Here is a 22,947-nt window from a genome sequence, read left to right as displayed (position 1 = left end):
TAAGGGAAGAAGTGTGAGGAAGAGCAAACCTCATCAGTCCTTGAGTTAAATTTCTAGGAATTTTTGTCCAATATTTCATCTGATAGGCTGAGAGAGCTGTGGTAGCTCATCCTGAAGAAAAAAATGCTTTAAGGAGACCTCATTGTGGCCTTTCAGTACCTGAAGGGGACTTGTAAAAAGGAAAGAGAGGGTTTTGTACAGGTAGATAGTGACAGGACAAGGGATAATAGTTTTAAACTAAAAGATATCAGATTTAGTTTAGATCTTAAGAAGAAATTCTTTATTCAGAAGGTGGTGAAGCATTGGAACAGGTTGCTCAGAGAGGTTTTTTCCTTTTTAGAAGTTTTTAGTACATTGCACTGAGTAATGCAGTGGGATGCAGTGCTTTTTGCCTTATGGGCATGGGCAGATGGTATTTTTATAATGAACAGTCCTGTGTTTGTTTAGGCTTGAGGTAAAGCAGTTGAATTCCAGTGAATTTTCTGGTTGAGGTACTGATTACTTGGAGTCTCAATTTACATTTCTTGAATGAAGCCAAGCATATTTAAAATAACAATTTTGAATTTTAGATTGAAAATCATATATATGTCAACTTATTGTCCTATTTTGATACATATTTAATAATTTTTTTAGATTTGTAGTATAATTTGGATTGGAAGAGTTGTTTGGAGGTGTTCTCCAGGAGTTCAACATCCTGGTTGAAGCAAGAGCGAGCTGCTCCAGGGGTTGTTCTGTCAGGTGCTGAATCAGCACCTCTTCTGTCTCGTTCTTCTCTGTACCCTCCTAGCAGATTGCAGTAGACAGGGGTAGGATTCTTCTCTGGCCTTCTCCAGACTGAAAGACTTCAGTTGTCTCTGTTTCTCCTGAAACAGAGATCCAACGCCATAACCACTTTGTTTCCAGCAAACTTATTCTGGTACATGTCCGGCCTGTGCTGGGTGCAGTATTCCATTTTAATGGATACTATGAAAAATAGGCTTGGATGTCTAAAATTGTGGTATTTATTTTCTATGGAATGGCATTTTCTTTTGCTGAGATACCTGGCATGATTATGAATACATAAAAGATGACAGTGTGAAGGCTAGATCAGCATGAGATTATTATGGTGATAGTGCTTTGGAGTGATAAAAAGGTAAACAAAGATTTTATAGGATGAAATATTTCAACTTTGCATATTCTTGTACTGGGTTGACCTCAGCCAGCTGCCAGATGCTTACTCAGCTGTTCTCACTCCCCTTCCTCAACAGAGCAGTGGGGGAGAGAATGGGTCAGGGTAGAGGGAGAGATCACTTACCGATTACCAGTAAGAGCAAAACAAACTTGACTTGGGACAATTAATTTCACTTATTGCTAAGAATCCAAACAACGTATATCCCCTATCCCCTATCCCCTTTTTCCCTCAGACTCAATTCCACTCCTTCATTCCCTGACTCTTCTACCTCCCACCCCTTAACAGAGGGGGATGGAGAATGGAAGATGGGGGTCAGTCTGTAACAGGTGATCTTTGCCACTCCCTCATTCTCCCACTGTTCTGCCTCAGTGCAAGTCCTTCTGGCAGGCTGCAGTCCTTGAGGGAAAATCTGCTCCAGCATGGGCTCTCCTCAAGGCTGCAGTGCCCTTCAGGACATATTCACCTGCACCAGCATGGGGACCTCCTTGGGCTGCAGTGTGGATGTCTGCTTTTGTGTTGTCCCCTTCACGGGCTACAAGAGAATCACTGCTCTGGTGCCTGGAGCACCACTGCTTCCCCCTCCTTCTCTGACCTTGCTTTTCATGTTGCTGTTTCTCATGTAATCTCTGAGTCTTTGCAGTCTGGGTGGTGTTTTTGCCCATTGTTAAATCTGCTTGCACAGAGGTGCCCCCAGCTTGGCCGAGGAGCTCAGCTGTGCCCTGTGGGGGCTGTTGCAGCACTAGCTGGAGCAGGCTGAACATGGCCCAGGACAGCTCCTGGTGTCCCTCACAGAGGCTGCCCCTGTACTGCCAGCACCTGGACATCTGCAACTGGACATCTGCAATTCCAGATAAAAAGCTGATTAATTAAAACTTCCAAGAAAATATTTTGAAATATTTGAGGATTTATAGTATAATGCCATTATAACTGTAATTAGTTTATTTCATGTAGCTTTTCTTGTGTGTTTAGGTAAGAACATACAGATATAAGTAATACATCTGCGATATAATTATTAGATAATTTTTTTTCCTCCCTGCCCTAGAACTTCAGTGGATTGTTAAATGTTGCAAATTTCCAGCCCCTGCGGCCTTTACCTTCCATCCGAATTTTGGTGGATAAGGTTAACCTGGAGCACTCAGTGCCCATGTATGCTGAGCAACTGGTGCATGTGGTCAGCAGCCTCGGCCAGCCGTCTGACAACCTGCTTCATTACTGTTACTCACACTGCTATCTGAAGGTAAATGAGGGCTTGAGATGTGTGCTGAGAAAAAGATCATGTACGTTTAGTTAATCCTAAGTGTTAGCACGTTTCCTGTAAGAATGTTTTCAGGTAATCTGAAAGGCCATAGGGTAAACACATTTCACAGAATGTTGTTGTTTGGGATTGCTGCTTCTGACTTGAGCCAAGTGTTTTGTAATATGCACTGAGGACTTCATATGAGGAAACTGCAGACTGAAGCCCCAAGGTCCTTGTGACAGGAATGAGTTAAAATTATTCAGAAAGAAACCCTTTTCCTCATCTGAGATAATGCTCCTATGATTTGTAGATTGCTGCAAAATACACTTACATATTTGATGGGAAGTTAGGAGGAAAAGCCATCACTGCTAGAAGTATTGAAAGAGCAAAACCATCACAGTGAAGATATGCAATCACAAACTGTTAACAAACAATTCAATTATTTTTCATTATAAGAGGACAGATCTCTGAACGTTCTCAATTAAAGATGCATTATATGAGAGGAGCTCTTATTGTGAGGCTGGGGGAAGCTTAAGTCATGGAAAACTATTTTGAGATAGTTCAGTTGCCGTCTGCTCTGAGGAGTTCTGAAGCAGGCTTTTCCAACCTTCTAGGATGTGCTTAGGAAGTTTGAAACCTTTTAGATGTTACTAAAATATAAATATTTAATACTACTACTGTTAATTTTAGTAAATTTCTCAGTTATCTAATCATTTCCATACTCATATTTTAGTAACAATTTAATTATTTAAATCTTTATTATCTGCATACAAAAAACTATGTTTCAGAATTGCATGACAAGCTTTCAGTTTTCTGGGTGCGATGTTTACCCTCTGTCACATTTAAAGTGATTGGAATTGCAGTACTGCAAATTGTCGGTATGTTTTTCAGTTTGAGAGGATTTTTTTTTTCTCTTCAGAAAATGTTTTAGTAGCAAAATTTGGACATCAGCTTTGGGTTTTAAAGGGTTTATTTGCTAGTTTTAATAATGGCTGAATTGTTCTGTTCTTGTGAATAGTGGTACAGCATGTTAAAAGACAACTCTACAACAGTTTCTTGCCATATTGAATGGGGAGAAATCATAAAGAATTCTTGTGATGAATCTTTCTTTTGCCAGGCTCTTATTAAGCAGAAAAGCTTTGAAGGGAAGCTTCTAATTTCCTTAAATACTACTCTTTTATACCACTACACTTTTATACCACATAATATATACCAGTGGTATATTACTCAAAGTGATTTTACTTTGTATGAAAGGCAGTATGTATTCTTCAAGTTTAAAGGATATAGACTAAAGTATTTGAATTGAAAAATTGTAATCTGGCATTCTTTTAAATTCAGCAGACCATAGTTAACACTTTTTGAGTGAAGAAAATATTTTTACATGTATTTCTAGGGCATTATTTGAGGTAGATTTTTGTAGCTATATGTATGTTTGGGGTAAAGGAATGATCTAAATAATATACAATTTTATTAATATTTACTGAGTATATTTATAAATACATATATTATGTTATAAAATGTCTTGAAAGTAAGATCACTAATCATGTGATAATACAACATTTGACCAACTGAATTTGTTCCAGATATTTGGTTTTCAAGCAGCGCTGACTTCTTTGGACAGCAAAGGATTATACTGCATCCCTGTTCCAGTTATCCCCTCATTCAGTACTGCTGTTTATGGCAAGCTGATCAAGTTCCCCAAATATTGGTGAGCATTAAGCCTGTACGGTGTGTTTAAGTCATGTGCACAATTACTTTAGCATTTTTAATGAGGGATTTAAAAACACCAAGCATTGTGTATATCCCTAAACTTCTGTCTCCTCTATCATATTCTGCTATTACACCTGTTATTATTCCCAGGTTTCTTTGTGAGGATAGCTGTCAATAAACATTTTAAACCCTTCTTTGGCTGAGGGAACTGGAGCGTGGTGCTAATGACACCAGGGTCATGGGTTCAATCCCTGGATGGGCCAGTCACTTGAGATCAGTGATCCTGGTGAGTCCCTTGCAGATCTCCATATTCTGTGATACAGAGGCCCTGTGGTACATGGCTTTCTTCTAGACCTTGTAGGTTTCTGGAACCAGTTGCCATTCTTTCTTGAGCTGATATAAAAGCTGAAGTTACATACTGATGGCAAGCTTGATGTTTTAACTGAATAGATCAGTTTGTTTTTTTTTAAACTCAACCAAATAAAAAGCAACAAATTGCAGGGTAAAACCCCGAAGCATCCCAAACCTACACTTTTATTTGTTTCTCATTACAGTTGGAAGTGTTTCAACATTGTGATGAAGACATTTAAACTATTTGTAGTAGTTCAGATATTAAATACAAATATTTTTCTTCTGAAAACAGTTATGTACTTTATTATGAAATGTACTATATAATTTTTTTTTGCCTTAATGCAATGGAAATTTAGTATTTAAATTTATCTCTACAGTTCAAATCTTGTGATCATAAATCTGTATGTAATAGTTTATATTGATAGGTTGCATTTATAAAAACTGTTTTCAGAAAAATCCATTTTGACAATATTTTGGACAACGTATTAGCTTTCTTTATCCCTCATTTTGAGCAGGAGCTGTCTGTAATACTACTTTATGACTAAATCCATGCAAAAAAAATTTACATAAAATGACAAGTTAATGAAAAAACATGTTAGTGGTTAAATACTTTGGCTTCAAACATTGTGTTGAATAGCTAAGTTGTAAGATACATTTGTTTGTGAAACCTTAATAGATTATACAAGAAAGTCTCCTTCTATGATTGTTCTTAGCGTCATATAAAGAATATACTAATTTTTCTTTCACAAGCTGTGATACCATGTTAAATGTAAATGGGTTTTAGCATTATCAGCACACCACCAGGTGGTAGCAGCCTAACTGATATAGTCATATTTTCTGTCAATAATTTACAAGAGTATTAATGACTTGAAATTAATTGCTGTTATGTTGTACCATTCTGCTTAACAAAAAAAAAAAAAGTTTTTAGGATACTATATAATCAGCACTAATCAGAATACTTCAGGGCGTTACAACTGACAGCCTTTCCTTACGTTATCTGACATTTAACACTAAGCTCTAGTTATTAATCCTGGTTAGCAAACTGCATGAATAAATCAGTGTTGAATGGCAAACTTTAATTTTTTACTGTATTGTAAACCCCATGTTTAGTTGTGCAAACTAAAAAAAAATAAAAATTCAGTGATGAATTTTTAAATAAATGTCATGTGACAATTTCGTGGTATTCAAGTGCTGCTGCTTTCCCATGAGTGTGCTTGTGCTCTTCTGTGTGTGCTTGTGCTTGCTGTGCTCCATCTCTTGCTCGCTCACTCTTGGTTTCTTGTGCTTTTCCTTGTGCACTGTTTCACACTTGCCCTCACTGTCTTGTGTTCCTGGTCTTGCCCTTACATTCTCTGTATCATGCATTCTTGGATTCTCCTGTGTAATCTGCCTCTCTCACATTCTTTGTCTCTCTTATTAAAATGCATTGAATTACCATGCATGCCTAGTTGGAAATAGCTGTAGTTTTGGGGAGTGGAGGCAGGGGAATGGTCCTGTCTTAAAACAGCAAACCATCTACTGGCATTTATTAGAAGATACTGTTAGACCAGCACTTACTGCAGTACTGTGGACTTATGTGTTTTGCTGGCTTTCTCACTTTTTTCTTGTAGTTTAATTTCTTCTTTATATGGCTTATTTATTTATTAATGAAATAAAAAAAAACTTTAAAAAATGAACTTTGTCTAACAATTTATCTAAACTAAGCAACACCAATTTGTGAGTAATAAAGTAGAAAAACAAATGAGTACAGCAGCAGCCTGGTTAAATGAAGTGTAGTTTGAAGTGAATAAAACTCCAGATGAAATGCATCAAATAGCACTTCAACTAAATCGAAATCAGCATGAGGACTGAGAGCTTCATTGAAGTCATGCAGTGAGTGAGAATTAGTCTGGTAGGATAACCTGGTAATGTCATTAAACTTAAATTCAGTCCTCCCTCCCAAATTATACCACCTGCTTTATTTGGATTTGTGGATTTCACATTCCAGGGTTTCTTAAAGTACACACATCTGATGCTACACATGTTCTTCTATTTCTTCGTAGAAAATACATACCACAGACCATACCTTTTAAAAACAAAGACATTTTATGAACTGTTATGGAATCCCTTAGGTAGTATGTTTTGAGTTAGCAGTGAAAATCTCAACTTTATTTCTGACATAAATCAGTAGAATAGGTTTCTTTTCTAGTTTCAGTAAAATAATCTCAAACTTACTGTTTTATACAGTGTATAAAATACTGCAGTAATATTAATTTTTTAAAAATAGTTGATAAACATTGGCGCGATGTCTTAAGAGATAAAATGTCATCGTCAGCCCAACAAATTCCAATGAATAATCACAAATGATCATAAAGTGCTGTGTGCCTATTAGATTGGTGTCTCTTTTAATTTCAGTTAGTACACTTTCGTTGTATAAAAGAAATGTGCTCAAACTCAGTAGTTAACTAAGTCTTGGACATCTTTTAAATTGCATAGCTAATCTGTTTTTATTGGCAAGTACAAACCATCTGGTCTTTTGTTTTTGTCAAGCGTAACAAGATGCAAAATACAATGTTAATGTCAATATTTTACAACTGCTTTATGTAGTGTTGCATGCCAGATTGTAAAGCAGCTTTCAGAGCTTTCAGGAGGATGTCTAAAACCAACTGAGAATTAGCAGAATATGGTTAAAAACCTTGAGTGAATGACAAGAATGTTTATTGCCAAAGAGATATCTAGAGAGGAATTAGCTGATACTCTTATTCTTTTGGCTTCAATGTCTATGGTAACAGATGAAGTAATATGGTCTAAGACACTTCAGTGTTATAACCTTCTATCATTTCTATGATACCACTTCATTGTACTTGTGAAGAATGCTAACTTAACAGTATAGAATATGGATTCATAATAGCCTTCCTTTTATTTTTCTGATATCTGATTGATAGTGAAGTGTCCTCTCTATATTTTGAGCTACATATCAGTCTAGTTATGGTTGTTATTTTATTGCTTTTCTTAACCTGTCTTCTCTAAACAAGTCTTCCAGACTTATGGCTTTGTTTTTCTTTATCATGTCTGTAGGAAGTTTTTCAGTTACTGTCTCTACCTGTGACAGATTTTGAGACTCTGAACTCTGGTAAAATAAGGTTATAAATGAAGGTGATGTCATTATCCCCAACTCCTTTCTAGTCAGCTTCTTGGTCCTGTAGTCTACTTTCAATACATCTGTTTCCTTGGTAGTGAGTCCCCTCTTTATTATTTGGATACCAGAGTAATAGCTGCTGGTTTGCTTCTTTCAAGGAAGCACTGAAGTACAGAATTGACTAATAGCTAGTCATGTTAAGTTTGTGTGTGTGAATTAGCCTTTTATAAACAGGTTGAGGACTTGCTGGGTAAATTATTATGTAGGACTTCATCATCTGCACTTGAGTTATTAGAGTGTACAGAGGATTTAATTGATTGTTCTTGAGGTTTTACTGTGTCAGAACAAAAATCTTGAATAGAAACTTGCAATTAGATCTCAATAATTATTAGTAAAGGAAGAACAGTCTTTGAGATGTTTAACAGATACAATGTCTGCAAAGATTCTTTCTTTTGAGCTGTACTCTGCAGACTGTCTTGAGACATAAATTTCAGTTTAAATACATGCAGTGTGCTAATCTCCATCAAGATTCATCTTTCTGATGAAGAGGGATTTTTGGTAACTGGAGATTTGATTTATGTTGGCACTGTAGTTTCATTTCTTCAGTGTTTTTATTGAAGTGCTAATCAATGTTGACAAAAGCTGAAAAAAGTTTAGCATTTGCTTTGCTGTTAAAGACAGTCACATGTATCATATGCTGGGCACTTCAACTGTTCAGAGATGTGTCATTTGTTTCACTTGTGAAAGCTGTGAATTACAGACCTGACATAGTTACTTTACTAGTTTTACTTTGTGCACTTCTGAAAGATCACTTAGGAAATTTAGATGCAGCGCTCTTCACATGGAATGAATATGTCTATTTTCTGTAGGCTCTTTATGAACTCTCAAGAATATTTATATAGCATAGCTGTGCTTAATATTTCAATGCAGATTTAACTGTAAAGGTAAACATTTATTGTGTCCTTAGAATCTGCTACATGTGGATTGGCACATAAGTTTATAACTGCCTTTTGGCTAACTATTATGCAAAGATTTTGAGAAATATACTTTGCCACCAACCTGGACATCAGCATTTTGTTGTCTTACTTGACTTCCTTGCTTTTATTTTGATTTTGTCATGGTGTAGTTGTGAAATGGTTGCTTCGTACACAAAATTTAGTTTCTCTTTTATTTTCTAGTTTTAATATTAACATCACAAAACCTGAGGACTCTAACTCCTTCATTACCACTGTATAGATTTTTGATCAAAGTTTTGTTATTGTAAAGGTGTTTGTATTTTTATATAGCTTTACTTCCATTTTCTTCCATCATGTGTCCCCTTAGAAGGCAAACATCCCTCTCTTAATCAAAGTTATGTACCTGATATGCCATACAATTATATTCTTATTTATAGAATTAATTCTTAGACTCATTACACAATTGAGTAAGGTCATTGTAGGTTCTAACCAGGATGCGCACCTGCTCATGTCTGCTTCAGGGGTTGTCTTGTAAATACTGTATACATTTAGTGGTATCTCTGTGAATTGACAGGGGTGAGAGCACTTCATATTGATCTGCAAGGAGAGTGGTAGATGAGAATCTGGCTTCTTACACAGTAACAAGTTATTTAGCAAGGAAATTAGGTTCCACTGACATGGCCTTTACCAAGGTACTACTGTGATGACAGCAGGAGATTTTAGGATTTGCTGCTCACCAAAGAGAAGATTAAAAGTGTATAATGTGGGATCAGGTGAACTATCTGTTTTTGCTACTTTTTTGACAAAAGCATCTTTGCAGGGCATGTCCAGTGGAGTAGTCTGCTTAGGACTAGAAATCGTAGTAGGTTTATGAGCTTGAAAGTCACAAGATTTAGCTGTCATGACATTTAGTGCAGTTGTGGTAGTAGGAGTCAAGCAGATCCTATTGGCAGGTAACACAGAGAATACTATCCACTAACTATGAGCATTAGATCATATCCCATAAATTGACACTTAGGTCTTGATTTTGGCAGCCTGTTTTATTGGCTAGTCACAGTAGATCAAGAGCAATGTCAATTTAGATTGGGTGTGGATTGCATTTCACATGGGCAGTTGAGGGGCGTGCTCATTTCTTGGGTCAGAAGCAAAAACAGGTTGAAAACACATGAAACCCATTTTGTAGCATTCAGTTGTGACTATTAGTTATGTCAGTAATTGAATTTAACTGCCAGAGGAAAATTTGGGGTATTCTTCAAAACAGAAAATATCTAGGGTTGAATGCCTGAACAGATGCATTCAGTGTATGGGACAGGGGAGTTTCAGCCACCTCAGCATTGTTCCAGTTATATCTGGCAAGTGTTAAAACCTGTTTGAACTGTTGACGTATGCCAGTGATAGGGGGCTGTGCAAAAGCAGAACACAACAGTCATTCTCTTGGGTTCTGCAGAGGGGGTTGTGTAGTACTGCCTCATGTGAGCAGTCAGAGCAACACAGTAAGGAGGGTGCTGGATTGCTTCAGCATTGTCCACTTCTCTCCTATTGCCTAGAAAATGCATCAAAGTACATAGTACTAAATCACATTTTAAAAAATTAATTTATTAGTAGTATTTTCAGAAGTTTGATTAACAGCATCTTAGTGTTTGAGGAGTAGGTATGTCAATGTAGTTTAGTACACATAATATATATAGAGTATACTTGGGTATATATACACACAATATATAGTAATATATATATTGTGAACAGTAATGTAGGGATATAACAGCTTTAACAGAAGTACTTTTCATTGATTTAACATATCTTGTTTTATAAAAGTTCAAGGGGGTTGTGCTTGTGTATAAGGATGAAGATGCTTAAAGAACTTGTGTGGAACATTTCTAATCTGCAGTGATATAAACATTTTGAATTTCAACAAGAACGTTTTGGGGCAATTTTCAACTGCCCTGTTCTGGAAGGAGATATTGGTTACCAAGAAAAGCACTTGGAACAGGAAGGGTTTTGCATTCTGTGTACATGACTTGCAGCTTGATTAGTGTAACAACAGATTAACTTCAGTTGCAAACCTCAAGTTTAATTTTTTTTTTTTAAATCAAGTCCAGATCAAATGTTACTGTTTCTCAGCAGATGTGGCAGGCAGCATTCAGCAAATCTGTTGAAAGTGCACTTACAATCAATGTAAATTGGAAGCAGTTGTACTGTTCAGTATTGTCCATGAGGAGGAAATTCGGCAGAGCTGACACTGAAGGGTAGCCATTGGGTTGTGTTTCCAGTGTAGTTATTTAGACTAATTAATTGTTAAGTCTCTTCAGTGAAAGTAATTTAAGTTTATTAACAAATGTCTGTCCAGGGAAAGTGATTGCACACAGTGAATAGTTAATCCTGGTTTTTGTAAGTGTTACCATCAGGATTTTCTGGCCTTTGTATTAGAAACAAGCAAATGGTATTTCAAAATGTGAAGGATTTTCAGAGTTGAAGCTGCACTTTGATTAGAGACCAATGAAATGTATTAAAAACCCAGTCTTAAAGCTGAAATGCTGTTATGTAGCATAGATCCTAAAGAAAAACTGAATCCCTGATACATATTTCTTTTGCATTGGATGTATTTAGAAATTCTGTTTCTCTTAGCGGTAACACTGTATAAAAGGACCTCTTAGGGTTTTCAGTACTGGATATTCTCAGCTATGAGGCTTTACCCGTGTAGAATCTGGCTAGAAAGATGCAGTGGTGGCAGTTCTTTGCACAAAGTTTGTCCTTTGTTTCTCCAGAATTTTACCTGGAGTTTGGTGCCTTTTTTTTCTGCCTGTAAGTGAATCAGTGAATTATGAAGAGAAACACAGTCTCTGTGCTGGTATCTCTGCTGCTAAATAACACTGCTAGAAACCCATCTGGGACCCTGAGGTTTGGTGTTTTCTCATGTTTCAGTTCATATACACATACCTACCTGTAGCTTTCCTTTCCACTTCCAAAAGGCAGGGGAAAAAAAAATAGATCTAAGAAGGACATATATTGAGGCTTCAGAGTGAGGACAGGTTCTGATATGCTTGGTCCCTTCAGCATTGTTTGAGAAAGTGCCAGCTGCCCTGGCCTGAGGCTGGCAGAGAGCAAGTGAACAGGTCAACAGTACGCACAGCACAGACCATTACTGGAGCCAGCACTCGGCCTCCAGAGTGGAGAAAATGGCAAAAAGGGATGCTTGAAACTTGCACACTGAAACTGATTGTGGTGTCATTCTGCCAGCCAGCCCCAATCAAATGTTGGTTATGACACAGAATTCTGAAGAGGTGTACTTCAGTGTTGCAGTTGTTCTCTTACCTTTCCCCTTTTTCTTTGCATCTTCTTTTTAAAGTAATGCCATGGGAGTTGATGGGATTCAAAGCACTGTTTTAAGAATTTAGTAGTAGTAGTAGTAGTCATTAAATACAATAACTTGGGAAAAAAATGGCCTTTCATTCATTAGGACTTGCAATAATTCTACAGGGAGCTATTAGATTATTCACCTTGTGTACCAAATAATCCACCTTCACCAAAGCTGTGTGTTTACTTCTCAAATAAGCTATATGCTTATCAATTAAGCTAAATAGAGTTGCTGATTTTGTTTATCTTTTTATTTTTACCATCCTTATGCTCATGGAGCATTGTCATATTGCTGGCCAAGCTGTAGCATATCTTTTCTTGACTCTACTAGAGCTTCACTCTCAAGTGGTAGGCATTGCTTCCACCTGAAGTGACGTACCAGAAGCCAGAGTTAAATTACTCACCTACTTTTACAAGCGCATCAGTGTGACTCTCATTTGAAGCTGATACCCGTGATAAATGGTGATTGAAAACATTTTATTAAAAAACAAACTGTATTTATCTTGACTCAAATAACCCAGATATAAAAACTCACGTGGATGTCCAGCTGTCCATAGTATCTTAGCATTTTTGCTGCATCTGTGTTCATCTCTAGGTGGAAGAAACATACTGTCCTGTGTCCAGTATCATTTGTTTGCTGTATTCTCCTCATGCTTGTTCCCTCTGTGACCCAGAGGTGCTTTTTATTTTTTCCTAGAATAATCCTTCTCATAGATCAGGATCTCTTTAGTTTTAAGCTGAGGGTTGGTTTCCTTACACATAAACAATATGCATTCTTAGCATTTTTCCTCAATCACTTCTATCCTACTTGGTTTATAGGTTTGTATTCTTTATTACTATTTCTTTAGCAATGCCTCTTAAAGGGAGTTAAAGTAACCTGTCAGGTGTACATACTGAGGAACAGCATTGAATGAGTACTGAGGTGCAGTGCTGGATGCATGTAAACATTTGGATCTCCATTTGGGCTTTCATGTTTGTTAAACATTGTCTGCTTTGGGTTATGTTTTAATCTTCTAAAAGGCAGAAGCTCCCAGTTTCTGGGCTAGATTTTTTAGCATGGTGTGTTTTGGATGGGAATGTTAGAGGGCATTTGAACAAACAACAAAAAAGAGAACAAGTAAAGAAAGGAGAACAGGCTCAGGTGGGATATGAAGCCTTTAAATATAAACTATGAAAATAAAACTTATCAGATTTGGAAATCATTATACCTGTTGTAGATACTTCTGACATCAATGCAAGAAATAGAAAGGATTATGTTAGTTCAGACACCAATACAGAAATTGTTGGTTTTTTTTCAATTGATCAGATTTTTTTTTTCCCTCATTATAATGTGTGGGGTTTTTTAAAGAAAAGCCAATATGATTCTTTCTTTGCTGATGTTTAACTATTTTTTTCTTTGAATTTAATGGCTGATTCTGGAATGAACAATTGAATAGAAGGAAATATTTGGTAAACATGATTAGAATATTTATTTGATAATGAAGAAATAGCCAGGGAGAATGAGAGACTTGAGAACCTGATTTTTAAACCAGGTCGTATTTTAAATAAGCAAATGGAATTGGGACTTTTATAATGTCACTAACTTAGTCCGTTGCTCTGAAAGTACTTGTATATCTTTGATTTTGCATATGTTGGATTTGGCTGTGCATACATATAATACAATAAAATATCTTTTGGGCTTGTTTTACTGACAATATCTTCATTTTCTGTGTATGTGATAATTTTGATGGTCTTGAAGACTCACTAGGGCTTATGAAGTTTTTAATTAATTAAATAGATGCTATGAGACACAGTGAATAGATCAAAACTGAACGTGGGAAAACTATATCCATAGAATCTGCTCCAAAGCTTGTATTCTTTTTGAGTTATGAATGTTGTAATGTGTAGTGCTAGAGTCAGTGCTTAAAGATGGTAAATTTAGATTTAACAATAATTTTAGTCTTTGAAGTATAAAGTATTATTCATTTACTGAGATTTAATGTTTTGCTTTAAATAGCTTTTGACAGCCTTTAAAATTCTTTTGAGGTTGATACTTAATGAGGCCACAAAATAGTAATTTTTAATTCTTTGTACTCTTTCTGCAGTTATGCAATGTGTACATGTACATTAGCACACCTTGTCCATTCATGTCCTTGCTGTTGAAGACACCCTTGATCCATCCTTTGCTTTATAAAAGGCTTTTCTGGTAATCAGAAAAACAAAACATGCTTCCCTGTTTCTAGCAACTTCTTTTTAATGCTGTGACTTCTCTCTTAAAGGATAGTTGAATTGACTTTGGAGGTACTGCAAGGCACAGAGTTAAGTCCATTTTATTTAGCAGCGAGGTTGGGTTGAAAGGATTGCTCTTCCAACCCCAGCCGTTGTGATTTACCTTTCTGGATTTGAAGGAATTCAGATGCAGAAGTACAGCTTTATTTTTTTAGTCCTGTGTATTTTGTTGGTGACATTTCCATTTAAGGCAATAATTTTGTTCAGATACTGATTTTGTTTTGCTGATGCACACATGCACCTTCTTACTGCTCTGTCTAGCCATAAAAAAAATTGCCAGAATTTCAACTAACCTTTTTTCTCTGTGTAAATGTCTCTTCTTATCACCAAAATACAGCATGTGAAAGTTTTTAGTAGAAGAAATTCACAAAAGCCCCCAAGTCATAGCCCACTTAGCTTTTGGACAATTTTTTTTACTGAGATCAGTTGTTAGTGTTTACTTCAAGTTGGGGTTGTGTTCAGCTCTTAAATCTTTAGCAAGGAATTTGAAACTGTGTTACTTTCCAAGAAGACCTTTGAACTGGGTTTGTCAGTGCAGTTTTCTTCACTGAGCACCAGCATGTTTGAGCCCTTCTGGCTCCCTGTTTTACCTGCTAATGGCAACCAAATGGTTCTGTGTGGCAGATTTAGAGGATTGATTTAATGGCTGTTTCTGCTGCTTCTGGGATTGTGTGAAGGGGGAAAGAGGAGAGGGGAAGGGAGAGGATGAGGTTACTTCCCTAGACAATAAAGCAGGCTGCACTGTGGGAAGCCCATTCCCCAAACCCTGAAACCACCCCGGTGGCTCCTGAGATTGGATACACTGTAGTATCCAAAGCAGTGGTACTGGATTTATAAAAGCTATAAAAAAGAGTAATGTTTGCTCTGTTTTAATAAGTATTTTTGTGGTTTGGAGGTTTATGGCCACTGGCAACTTTTACCTGGTCACCTCTGGTAGTTTTGGTCATCTGCAGCTGTTTAGTTACAGCATCAGCAAGTTTCAGCTGATTCCTTCCTGTCCCCCACCCACAGCTAACATTTACCTTCAAGATAAGTGATAATGATGGCTGGAATTTAATTTAGCATTGCTGCTTTTTCATGTAGGATCTCTGTCTCAGGAAAAGATACAATGCACAATTAAAATGTAGGTGTAGAAGTTCTCTGCTTTTCACGTGATTGATTCTCTTTGTACTACCTTCATTAAGCCAGTGATTCCCTATTGAATGTCCCTGCTCTTTCCAGACTTCCTTCTGGCTTTCTTTTTTGTTTGTAATACATTTTGATTTTTGGCTGCTGTAATGAATACTGATTTTTCTCATGGTCTTTATATTTGGATCTTGTGGAACATAATGCAGCTGTCATATCCCTTCCCTTGTTCTCACTAACACCCATTAGCTACAGGAGGATTCCTAGATCCAAGTAAAAAAGACCTTCTCACAGAAGTAAATAAAGACTGGATGTTTAAAGTGTAAGTAATTAAAAAGGTCCAGAATGCACATTGAGGGCATTCCATGAGTAAAGTTTCATACCCCTTTTTTCAGATCTCCACCCCATGCCTTGTGGAGTTCTGGAGATGCAGTTCTTTAAAGATGTAATTTTATGCTTAATATATATGGTTTACGTACATCAAAACTGTAAATAAATAAAGAAGACTGAGGTCTGCTTGTTACCTCCATGGAGAAGGGAACTTGTAATTTTATTCTTTTATGTATTAAAATATATATCATATCACTGATGATTACTTCTGGAAACAAGTATTAATTAGTGCTTAGAAAAAGAGTTTTCTGCAAAGAAGGAAGTAGCAGTTAGTCACTGACATCCACTTGCAGTTTGATGGCCATTCAGATCACTAGCATCTGTCCCATTGATGAGTTGCTAAGCTGAATTTGATCTACACATCCTAAATATGTTTCTCTAATGCACCTTCAGGTTTAAGATGTTCCTGCATTGCAATTTCAGCAGCCACCTTAGTTTATCGTGTGTCCAAAAATAAGACTGAAAACCCCTTGTTGGTACCAACAAATTTTTAGTTCAGATCATTTTGAGGCACATAGGCAATGACCAAGCTAGAAGTGATCATAGACTGCTTTCTTGCCTGCTTCCTGAAACATTTAATCCACAGGTAAAAAGACTCATCTGATGCTTAGTAAGGAGGCTCAAATCATTTGGGGGGAAATTAGAACTTTCCAGGTGTTTTGTTTTTTTTCTACACTTTCTTCTAATGGTGTCCTCTCATGGTGTCTCTGTCACTGTTTCTCACTTCTTGCTGCTTCACAAACCAGTATTATTATTTGCATATAGCAATCATAATTTTTAATCTAGTGGTCAAAACTTTAATGTTCAGATGGGACAAAATGAATAAAATTATTTTAAAAACAACCCAGGTTTAGAGCTTCTAACATGTAAATTCTTTGCTTAAAAGGGATTTTTTTCAAGGTTTCTTCCTTTTAGGTATTTTTGATTTCATATAATGAAATTTTAATTTTTGTTCTTGTAATATGCATTTACTTTTGCTGTGCTGTATAAAGCTGGATTTTATTGCTCCACACACTGTACTGAGAATTGAGAATGGATAGTCTCTGTTCATTTTCTAAGCCATATTAAAATTTGTACTCTGCCTGTATTGTTTTGTTTTTACAATTTTTTGTAAATCTGTGTGGAATTTTTTTAAGTTTGCATATGACTGAACACTTTGCAAAAGTGTTGTTATCACTGGCATCTTATATTTCAGAGTTGATGTTAAAAAATCTGTACAGAAGTCCATTTTAAAATGATAGTATTTTTCTCTTCTAATGCTGTATCTAAAACTTTCAGATATGCCAAGTTAATACGTTAATTTACTGAAAAAAATAAAAAATTGGTGAACCTCTAAGTTTGTTGTTTTCTCCCTTGTAATAAATTGTGTGATTAACAGTGTTTCCTACAAATAAGAGGCCAAGGCACTGCAGCTCCTGAAAATTCCCCTATGTCAGAGATGATGTAGGGTACCAGGCAGCCTTTAGTGAAGAGCATAGATGAATAAAAGTTGAAGACATTAGTCTTGGAGATGTTTTTGGAATGAAGTGTTCTAAAGCAAGTTTAATTGTTTGGCTTTTTTTTAATAGTAACTAACTTCATCCTCTAGCATGAGAATTTGTATGTTTCTCTCTGAAGACTGAAAATTGTGTTAGTACATGTGAACATGTGATATGTTTGGGTTTTTTGTGAATAACAGTGACTTCAGTTTGGCATTTCAAACAATAATAGTTCCATTTCCCTTCCTGCATGTTCCCTTCAGAGGCTTGATATTTATCATTGTGAAACTAGACATGGTTTCCTTTAAAATAATAATAGTTACTTAAATGTGAAGAAAAATGATCAAAATTTTCATTTTTTAAAAATTAGACATGTGACATCAGATTAAGTAGAAATACAGATTGGTTTTAGATATGTAGATGAAGCCTTTGCTCATGTCTTATAAAACCAGTGTATACTTTCTGATTGGCTAAGAGGAAAGGTGTGCAAATACTGACTGAAATAATTTGGGCATTTAAATTACATTCAGGTTGTTCTAAGGCACAATTGCTAGGTTCTAGTAGCAGGTTACTGGTTTTATTTTGGAAAAAATGAACTAATCATATTTTACTGTACAGGATATGAGTAATAACAAAAATCAAATTTTTTCAAACATTTTGCAGGTTCCAGCTTTGCAGCTGGGGACTCTGTATAAACCTCTGGACCCAGCTGTTCACCACTATATTCTTTCAATCACTCTGAGGTGTTGATTTTACAAGAATGAGTTGCTGTTCCTAAAGTCTACAAACTGAAAATATTTCATAACGGGCCTGTGAACTTACATGGATTGGTTGTATTGGTGCCTGTGCATGCTGTATAATAAGGATCAATTCATATTTTTGTTCAAAAACAGCAAAGAAAACTATTTTCTTTAATGGTACACCAGATTTATTCAAATATTTCAGCAAGTCTGTATTACAGTTTGTCAGCAAACTGGATACAACCAAACTGTATTTAAAAATCATTTAATTAGGACAGATTCATTTTCACTCCATGCCACTACACAGCAAGACTTGCTTGTTCATATTTCCTTAAATTTATTCTGGAACTTGTCCAAGTTCAGCTTTAATGAGTAGCCTATCCTGCTAGTTAGAATTTATTTTCCCCTAGAGAAGAGTGTTTGAATTGGTAGTTTTTTAACCTGTTCACCTAAATGAACATATGTTCGGAACTGCATCTTAACTCTTGAGTGTAAAGACTTGAGAAATAATTATTCCTATTGTTGTTGCAGCTCTAAAATGCCGTTTAAGTAGTGTTTTTAGACCCAAACTATGTGCTGTGACTTTTTTAATAAGGTGAAGAGTTTTGATATGAAGTTGCTTAATGCAAATTTAATGATACAGTATAGAACCACAGATCTGATTTGGTTTACGGAAAAATTATTTGTACCTGTATTTTCACTTAATACTTGAATATATCTCTTGGGTCATAAAATTTGGTTAAATATAGCTCAATACCTTATTAATGATGTATTTTCTGTATTAACAGGTGCAGGTTGGTGGCAGAGTTACATTTTAAGATCTTTTAAATGCATTATTTGTGTTTCAAAACGATTATAATAAATCCTGAATTATAATTGCATTTTCATCACTAGCCGGGTCTAGTTAAAATTTCCTTTAAGCAACATTTGCTGCACACATGGTACAATGCTTCCCCTGCCTTGATTTTTTTTTTCTATAAAAAAGGATTTATTTTCAACTTCCCATTCCTCCAAAGTTATCTGAAAGGGACCAGAAGACTTTATTCCAATGGGATTGTTAAAGTAGAGTAAGTGGAGAATTTGCATATTGTTAAAAAAAAATTAATATGCTGTTAGTACTCCCAAGGGACAATTTTATGTGAAACTTTTAAGTTTTGAATGTAGCAGAGGTCAGTACAGTAGCTGTAATATGTATTAGTTGAATAGTCAGACTTCCTAAGCAAAATGTTTTGCTCTGCTATATTGTATGCTGTGATTATCACAGTTCTTTAGATTCCCTCTGAAATACATTAATTTGTTAATAAGAATGTGTTTAGATTGACTTATTGCAGAGTCCTGTTCATTCTGAAGTTTGCTGAAAAATATTTTTAACTTCTTTATTCCTTACCAATTTTACATTAGGAAACCCATAATTTGAAATATTTAAACACTTTGTTCTGAAATACTTAGCTTTAATCCTGCAAAATAGTGTTCAGAAATAAAGGGGGAAAATAAAGGAAATGTTCTGTGAAAGCATAACAAAAGGAGAAAATGTAACAGTGCACTTTCATACTGAGATAAATAATAGTGGATTACAGTACATAGCTTAAAAAAATAAAAAAAAGAATAAGAGGAAACAATCTGATGTCACAATGCATTACATTTCTTTCCGGATAATTCCTGCAAAAGCTTTTGTAAAATGCTAGTTAACTAGTTTTCCAGTGTCAGTTCTATGTAAAAGAAATGGGTTATGCTGTCTGTCTAACCTCAAGTTTTAAATTAAATTAATTATTATGTATACCATTTTTTTTTCCACAGAAATGGATTTTCCTGAGTACAGAATTGCCTTTACTTATGAACAACTATATTGCTCAAATTGATAGATGAATGAGCTTGGATTTAAACTCTAGGAAATTTTAGGAAAACAGTTCAAATTCTATCTTCAGATGAACATCATAAAAAATCTCAGAATTGTAGTCTCCACCTGTGCTTTTCACAGTACCCAGAACTTTTCTTTGAGTGGCTATAGGCATATGTGTACATTTGCACAGAGCATTTCTTGTGTATTTGAGAAGCTGAAATGGGAAATATGTTTTATGTAATTGTATCCTCAAGACAGTGGTCATGTGTCCTCTTGTGCATTTGTGTGGTAGAAATCTTCAGAATATGTTCCAGGCTCTTTATTCCTTTTGAGTGTCTGAGTCAAAATGTGGTTTTTTTTGTCTTGTTTTGTTTGGTTTTTTTTTAACTAGGCAGCATCTGTGTCTATTTGCCTGACTTAATACTGGTATTATTTTCAGTTTTTGTTTCATCTCTCCTTAACGTAGTTCTAATTTTCAGACTAGGTAATTTTCTGGTGTTTAGAAAAATGCTTTTTTAAAGCTGATTTTTTACACCAGCTAAATTCAAATGTATTTGGATACATTCTTTTCTATGATTTGTAATTTTTGTCAGAAGAGCATTTTCAGGAAAGGTTTGCAGTGTGTTTAAGCTTCACTAAAATAGGAAAACTAAAATATTAAACTAAAACAGGAAGAGCTCCAGGAGTTTAATACAGATATTTCTTACCCTTTTTTTGACCTGCTGTGCTGCAGTTGATAGAAGTGAGCCTGGAATGGGGTCTGGTCATGTCCTCCAGAAAAATGTGTACCTGGCTGTCAGCAGATGAGTCAGGTGGGAAATGCACAGTTCCCTGAAGCAGGTCATACATGACTTCTTTGTTCTAGCTCACTGTTTGGTATTTGTTACTCCTATTAAAACAAACAAAATCCAAAAAACCAACCAAGCAAGGCTTAATACATAATCGCTTCTTCAAAGGCCTCTAATGAGTTTCAGTTTTTCCAGCAACAAAGGCTGTACCTATAGGTAGATTCAGACTTCAAAGATGGATAGATTTATTCAAACAGGAGACTGCTCTTTTTGCTGGGGTGTTGTGGAGCATGGTGTGCATTCATATGAAAGAAATTCCTACTACCAGACACAAGGCTGAGTTCTCCCATATAAACATGAAATGTTTTTCCTTCATCCATGTTTTTTTCTGCAAATGGCATTTGAAGCTGGCAGCATAATTGTGTCATTAGCTTCAAATGAGTTGCAAATCAGAGGCAGTCTTGTTGCTGCTTTCCTCCCCCTTCTCAGCATTTTTGAGACAGGTAATCCTGATTCCAAACTTTATGAGGTTGGAAAACCTCTTTCTAAAGAATACTGATTAGTATTACAGAAGGTTACAACATCTGTTTTTGTTTGTTCTTTGTCCTTCATCTGTATTTACATCAGTTTCTGAGAATCTTTGATAAGTACCTTCTTACAAGAATCAGTTTTCATTTATTTTAATGTTTTTAATGAGGAGCACTGGCTGTTGTGGATGGGCTTTATTTGACACTTCGTTCTGTGGTGTAGACATCCACAACTGAGAAGTATTGTAATATCCCTTTAGAAGCAGTGGGCAGAAACAGTGACCTGCAGAGACATTAAATTTATAATCCTCAGATCTTGAATGAATGGATCTCTGTTATGTCTACAAGCGCTGTTTTCTTTCCATTTACCTTAAAAGGTTCTAAGCCACAGTTTTAGGTGTGGATATTTGTTTATATAGCAGGTATCTAACACTGAGCTTAATTTCTCTTGGTCCAGAGAAAATGGTTTTCACTTACCAGCTGTTTGCTGTATTGACAAGGAATTAAGGGAGGAGCTCTGGTACTTGAGCTGAATGCTTGTATGCCCAAGTCTAAATTCAAAGTGATGACATTTTCTTTAGCTGTATCACTGTGTCAACGTAATGGTTGAGAAATGTGTTCAGATGTTCAGAATGCTTATTTAGAAACCATGCTTCATAAGTCACATCTGCAGCTTATGGATCAAAAGTGTTAGCAGCAGAATATTTTATTACTCTGCTGCTTCATCTAGGGCATGGTGATCCTGGGTCTGAGAAGTGATAAACTTTTTCTCTTCACAGTTGTCTTAGTAAAGGCCCACTCCCCCAGTCAGATGCAGAATATTCAAAAAATTACTCCTTACTACCAGATTTTTTCAGTTCTTGCTGCTAAAGGTTTTAGAATTTGAGCATCACAAATGGACTGCTTCTGTTCTGCAGAGTCTCTGCAACCAGTACTATTTCACATGTTAGGTCATACAGCTGCTAGTATTTTCTTTTGGGCTTGGATAGGGGATGTGGTGTATTGTGGCTGCTTCTAAGGGTGCCTTGGAAGGTTCTGATTGTGCTGATCTGAAGAGTCATTGAATGTCTCCGTGTCTGTACATTTTCAGTCCCTGAGCATTTTGCTTTTTTTCAGAGCAAATTGATTTCGTGTGCTGCTTCAGCAGCTTTCCCTCACTTGGGGTTCTGATTCTCAGTGGAATGTTAACCTATTATTTATTTTTTGGGGGCTTTAAACCTGTCCCTAAAATTTTCTAATGGAGGAGATTCTCCAGAATGAGAATGAGCAAATAAGTGCATCAATAATTATATTTCATGGAGTCATAGAATCACAGAATGGTTAAGATTTGGTGCAGCCTTAGAGATCAGCTAGTTCCAACTCTCCTGCCATGTAGGACAAGAAAATAATGCTAAATAGCCAAAAAAGTATATTTCAGTGATGGTGATTAGGGCAAGAATGATAATGTTAAAAACAGGATACAGAAAAAGGCTCCAAACTGAGAGGGCTAAAGAACCTTTATTGTTTTTGTTGAATGTAGCAAATCAGTCTGTTGCTTTATTTCAGGTAATAGTGTGTAAACTAGGAAGAAAAAGTAAGTTACTGACTTTGCTATGGTTTCTGTAAAGCATTCTTATTGGTGGTGGATTATATTGTCACAGAGGAATTTATTTTCCAAACAAATGTCCTTTAGTTTGCCCCATTGAATGCCTGTCTCCTCCCCAGTTGAAAGGTAAGGCATTGAAAAATAGCAGAATCACTTAATGAGCTCTGTCAGCAAAATATAGTATATGTGGGCTTGTTTGTATTTTGATGTATGAATATTGTTGATGTGTTTTTTGGGTCACTAGCCATATGTCATTTAGTGATGCACTGTAAGCTTTGTAAATAAGGAAATTTGGAACATTCCATTTCTGAA

At 35.9% G+C, this 22,947-nt stretch overlaps 1 protein-coding gene across 5 annotated transcripts in view; it reads left to right on the top strand.

The window, feature by feature from the left end:
* Positions 1–22,947, top strand: part of VPS13B (vacuolar protein sorting 13 homolog B) — a 423,329-nt gene that overhangs the window by 67,173 nt on the left and 333,209 nt on the right. For all 5 annotated transcript variants that reach the window (XM_088065985.1, XM_088066031.1, XM_088066072.1 and 2 more), the window contains exons 15-16: positions 2,214–2,408; positions 3,992–4,116. In XM_088065985.1, the coding sequence (XP_087922111.1) occupies positions 2,214–2,408; positions 3,992–4,116 (320 nt within the window). The remainder of the gene's footprint in view (positions 1–2,213; positions 2,409–3,991; positions 4,117–22,947) is intronic.

Source organism: Pseudopodoces humilis, chromosome 1, assembly GCF_049639895.1.
Source record: "Pseudopodoces humilis isolate 2021_Gansu_Grassland_sample_001 chromosome 1, ASM4963989v1, whole genome shotgun sequence".
NCBI lineage: Eukaryota > Metazoa > Chordata > Aves > Passeriformes > Paridae > Pseudopodoces > Pseudopodoces humilis.
This window is presented reverse-complemented; position numbering and strand designations above follow the sequence as displayed.